Source organism: Nanorana parkeri, unplaced genomic scaffold, assembly GCF_000935625.1.
Source record: "Nanorana parkeri isolate BGI_ZX_2015 unplaced genomic scaffold, ASM93562v1 scaffold319, whole genome shotgun sequence".
Taxonomy (NCBI): domain Eukaryota; kingdom Metazoa; phylum Chordata; class Amphibia; order Anura; family Dicroglossidae; genus Nanorana; species Nanorana parkeri.
The window spans coordinates 87,270-92,767 of record NW_017306587.1 but is presented as its reverse complement, the minus strand read 5'-3'; the positions used below and the strand labels follow the sequence as shown (position 1 = coordinate 92,767).

Sequence of the window (5,498 nt, the reverse complement as noted above, 5' to 3'; positions counted from 1 at the left end):
TAAACATTTACATTTCAGGAAAAAAACAAAAAAACTGTACGTGTTCAGACATTAATTGCTTACAGTCTATGGTATACTTAGTCATAAATACCTTAGCACAAAAGTCTCCTCAACTAACAGTTCTCTGCAACATTTTAGCTTCTTGTAGGTACAATAAATACCCTGCGCTCATTTCCTTTCCTCTTTCTTTACCTTTTATTGCGATGTTAGCTCTTTTATCATCCAAAATGCATAAATAAAATGCATAAATACATAGCATCCCCCAAAATCTATACTTATGCCACCATGAACGTGTTATAACTTAATACAGCAGGTAGCGGAGCGGAGACTCAAGTCTCTCTCCCAAATAACTGAAAACGGAATTCTGCTATAAAGTGAGTTTTGTGTATTGCAGTTTTCAGCAGCACAGGGTAGCAGTGATGGAAGGCTCAAGACAGGTATTGCTTAAACAATATTTCAAAAGAACAGTTGCTCTAGAGAAAAATCTAGAACCCTTATGTGACTAGGTTAGTGATATATAAACTGTAACATTTTAGCGATTTGCAATACACCAGTCGCCCTCTTGTGGTCAATTCGGATATAACACACCAAATGGTACCTAGCTGTTCAGGATGAACAATGCAAAAAATGCTTTAATAACCCCCCCACAACTCAGGATATGATCCAAACTAATTACACGTATGTCTATGACACTATCTACCTATCTATCTATCTATCTATCTATCTATCTATCTATCTATCTATCTATCTATCTATCTATCTATCTATCTATCATATAGCTTTTATTTTGAATACAAATAATAATAATAAAATAAGTCTGCAACAGCCGTTATTATTTTTGGTTAATACTCTTAACATTATTAAAATGCCTAAATAAATGTAAATAATTTATTTGGGTGAACAAGAAGCTACATCATGATACAAATAAGTATTTTACCATGTTAGAGATAACTATTTACAGTGTGCTATACGAATATAAATTGTTTTTTTTCCCTCCTTCTTTCGTTTTATTCGATATATTATCTAAACCAACTACAGCATAAAGGAGCCTACACAATGCGTTATGGTTAAGTAATGGTTTTCAAGCCTGTGTTGTGGGAAAAAAAAATGTTGTTTTAGTGATTTACTTCTACGATAAAATATTTTAGAGTGAAGATATTTCAATCCACAGTAGTGGGTGGCAGCTAAGCAAAATAATAAGAGAGCCTTAAGGCATTTAATTATTCGGGAAGGTGAAAGGTGATGACCTTGACATTTTGGAAGTTCAAAGGCAACTGCTTAGTTTTTGCCCAAATTGAAGCATTTTTTTTCCCCTTAACAATATATTTCTCTCCCTCTCTCTTTGTTCTGAGATCCTTATTGTAGGTCTGTTGCCTAGTCCTTGTCTAACTTTGCTCTGTGCCAAGATAAAAACGCCCACTGAGTGCCATTGAAGGAACCAGCCCCCTTTCTCACTTCTTCCTTTATTGCACTTTGCGGAAATCGCTGTTAGCCCACCAGAAGGTGTCTAATATAACCCAATTATGGTGCTTGGATCCCCTACTTTTATTGTGTTGTCTAGACAGTTCAAGGTTTTGTAAACAGCCCAGTAGGTCACGCCATATAAAGTGTAAAGGAATAAGCTCAACCAAATTCTTAAGCTCACAAAATAAACAGATTTTTTCCAGACCCTGACGTTTGATCTCAAAAACACCAAATGTCATCTTACTTTCTTCAAACAGCTTAAAATGACTGCATAAAAAAATATTTTACAAAAATTAGGGATAACCATCGACTGATGTAAGATTCTGATAATTTAGGGCTGTACATGGCAAACACTTAAATAAAACCAGTTTAAAAAATAGTGTCCGCCAGTTTCTTCTCATTATTATTTTCTGTTGCTCGATTGAATAATGAACATTGTATGAAACGTATTCAGGTTGGTAAAAAATAACATTGAAAATTTAATAAATATGTACATACGATGGGGTTATATAATGCAATAAATTGCTGACAGATACTCAAATACCTTTGAGACATGAAAACTCATCTCATGCAATGTGTTTCATTTTAACACCATTTTAACCATAATAAGTGATGGCTGCTGGGAGCCACCCTGGCTGCTTGCAGTCAGTCTAATACTGTATAATCAGTGTTATAGATTCAGGGAAGGAAAAAAAAACACACCATTGGCTGCATTCTGAAAGTGACGTTTTTAAGACCCTTTCCTTACCAAGAAGGCATCCTCCAGAGATTTGGAAATCCTCACATGATATCATGGTCCAAATAAAATGAAAGTTGGAATCCCCAAATATTGTTTTGTTGTTTTTTTTTTGTTAATACATTGTGCATTTTCCTTTCAAAAAAGTGGATTCCCAGTGAAGTACTGAAGTCGATCCCTGTTGAGTTTCTTTTCTTTCATCCTTCGGTTCTGGAACCAAATTTTCACTTGGCGGTCAGTGAGATTAAGCATCCTGGACAGCTGTAACCTCTTCTCCTTGTTGATGTACACATTGAAGAAAAATTCTCGCTCCAGCTCCCGGATCTGATTGTATGCTTATCCGCTTCTGTCATGTTTACAAGTTCATGTTTTTGTGCTATATGTATGCATGTACTACTATAGCTTTATAGCCAATGCTGAAGGGCATAATAACCCTCCATTGTACGACACTATCCAAAGAATGCAAGATAATCTGCAAAGCATGATAACGAAAGGGAGAATGTTCAACAAAAGGCTATCTTCATCTTAAATTAGTTCCCTGTCGTAAACACACTTTACAACGGTAAAAGGAACCTTATAGGATATATAAAACCCTTGAATGCTTATAAAATAGCACATAAAAAGGAGTCTAACAAAGTGTTGGCCTTGTACTCTTGCCCCCCAGTTGATGCCTACCTGAACTGTTGCTCTTCTCTGTTGCAGCCTCCCCAGAAGGGGATTCGGGGCTATCCTCGCTTGCCACTTTCTTATCTTGGGTAGAGGTCATTTTGCTATTTGGGTTGGAAGTTTTGAGCTCAGACTTTGCAGGCTGCTCATCTGCATCCAGCTGGTATGCTGGTGTTTGGTTTCCATCATAAAACTGGTCAAAGCCCTGTGGAAGGATCCCATTCCTACCCACTGTGCCGTAGAAGTTAGATGGAGCACTGGAAGGTCCATGGTGGTTGCAGACAGAGTCCGATTTGAATAACACATCCGTTCTCCTGTTCGCAGGCTGGATGAGGTCCCTGTGCATCACATCCTCACTTGGGTAATACGACGGGTAACTGCCCCGGTACTGCCACTTACTGCGGTCCAACCCGTACTCCCTGAATGCCACTTCCCTCACAGGTTGCACATGAGTTAAATTGGAAGAATAGGAGAAAGTCATAGGGCAGGAAGAGGACTGGGACAGAAACGAGGACTTGGTAGAGAAATCCGATGGAGAGACATAGTAAGCGCAGCCAGGCAGATACATATTGGGTGCACTGTTGTTGCAATTCTCAAACTCAGTCATCTCTCCCTTTTTGCGATTGAAAGCAACAAGGAGATTTCACTGCATTGAACAAGATCCATCTATTGCTCAAGAGGGCTTGGACAGCATCAACTAAGAAAAAACCGTGAACGTGTGCTGACGTGCAATTCATCTTGATTGATTCTAGTGGTAATTATGTCACGTGATCCCATGTAGAATGTCCTTATATCTATAAGAGCCCTGCAGAATGGAACATCCCTCGCACACTGCACAAAGGTGCTACACTGCTACACTCTACACGTTATGCTTTTTACAAAACAACACACATTTATATCCTCCCCCAGCTGTTGATATATAAATATATATATATATATAGCAAGGAGCGTCTACACAGCTTTGTACAGTAGCAACCACCGGCCAAGATTTGCTCTATTCCTCTTATTTAAACGGAGTCTAGGAAGAAACAGCTCACTGTTCTTTGGGTATAAGAGCGAATTTTCAAAAACCAAGCTTATAATTATAACCACAATACAAAGCTTTACACACAAATAAACAGGGAACCGAAAGCCAGCATCACAATATCATATTACACTGGAGTCAATGGATGAGGCTTTCATTATCAGCAGCATAAGGAACCCTATGTATGCTCCTATGATATAGCAAATAAAAATGGACAATTGTGTGAAAAGAACAAGTTCTCTATCGATATGTGACTTATAAACGCGCGTTTATTCGCCCAAGTATACACATATACACAACACATACACATATACACAACACATACACATATACACAACACATACACATATACACAACTCAATCATATAATGTTTGGCTATTTCTGTATCACATGATATTACAAATCAGAACAAGGATCACTGTTTCTTATATTAGCAAATAACATAATTAGAAGCATCACCATCACAGGCTTAAATCGCCTGATCTACACCCGCTACATAGTTCACAATACAAATATACAAATAAACGCCTAATACAGATATATATTTATCTCCAAGCGTCTGGAATATCAAATACATAAACACAACCCCACAGAGAATCTCATTACACCCTATGTATTAATAGTATTAATTTTCATAATGCCATAGTCTCCAAAACCAGCTAGGAAAAATATTATCGAAACCCTATCTATCTATCTATCTATCTATCTATCTATCTATCTATCTATCTATCTATCGATCGATCGATCGATCTATCTATCTATCTATCTATCTATCTATCTATCTATCTATCTATCTATCTATCTATCCATCTATCTATCTATGATCGTAGCGAGTCGTTTTCTAGAATGCAGTCCCCTATTAGACAAAAAGCCTTCAAATTTCAGGGGAAAAAAGACTACAGAGCCTTCATTGCCACATCAATTCAATATGAAGCTTAAAAGTCAACAAAACATACCGCAAAGATTACAAAAGGAAGTAAACAGGACAAAAGACATACACATATACAATACACAAAGTAAATATACATCACATTTCTGAGATCTATATATATAGCACAACACGACTGGACTGATTATATTAAAGGATAAGAGAGTCTTCACACAATCAATTTGGAGAATATTCGCTTTAATTATCCAATCATGTGCATGCTTGTGGAATAAGTAATTAGGAATTCGCTTCTCACATGATTGGATAAGTGAAGTGAATATTCACAAGACTTATTAGGTGAAGATCCTCAATTCTTTAGTAAATAACGCCTCAAATGCTACAAACAGGTACAATTATATAAGAATTGCTAGTAACACAGTGGAGGAGATATCCACACACCGGCCATCTTGAGCAACAGATCACATATGGATTGCAGATCATACACATGTGTAACTAACTTTAGAACGCCATAACACATCTTTTCTAAGCTACGACAAGAGAATCAACGTTCAAAGGCGCGATTTTGGAGATATTTGCAAAGATTACAAAAATATCAGGCTACTAAGAAAGGCCATCATAACACTGCACCACCACTAGTCAAAATAATGTTAGATGGGAAATATGGCCGCTGCTTTCGAAGCGGTACACACAACAAACACCCTACCCCGCTGTTTTACAA

The 5,498-nt window shown here is 37.2% G+C and overlaps 1 protein-coding gene across 1 annotated transcript; it reads right to left on the bottom strand.

Annotated features, from left to right (window-relative positions):
• Positions 1-2,338: 2,338 nt before the first annotated feature.
• On the bottom strand, positions 2,339-3,473 carry HOXD11 (homeobox D11). The gene is made up of 2 exons (XM_018558069.1): positions 2,834-3,473; positions 2,339-2,535 (listed from the first exon to the last, which is right to left on the bottom strand). The coding sequence occupies exons 1-2, from the start codon at positions 3,471-3,473 to the stop codon at positions 2,339-2,341; spliced, it is 837 nt and encodes a 278-aa protein (XP_018413571.1).
• Positions 3,474-5,498: the final 2,025 nt, after the last annotated feature.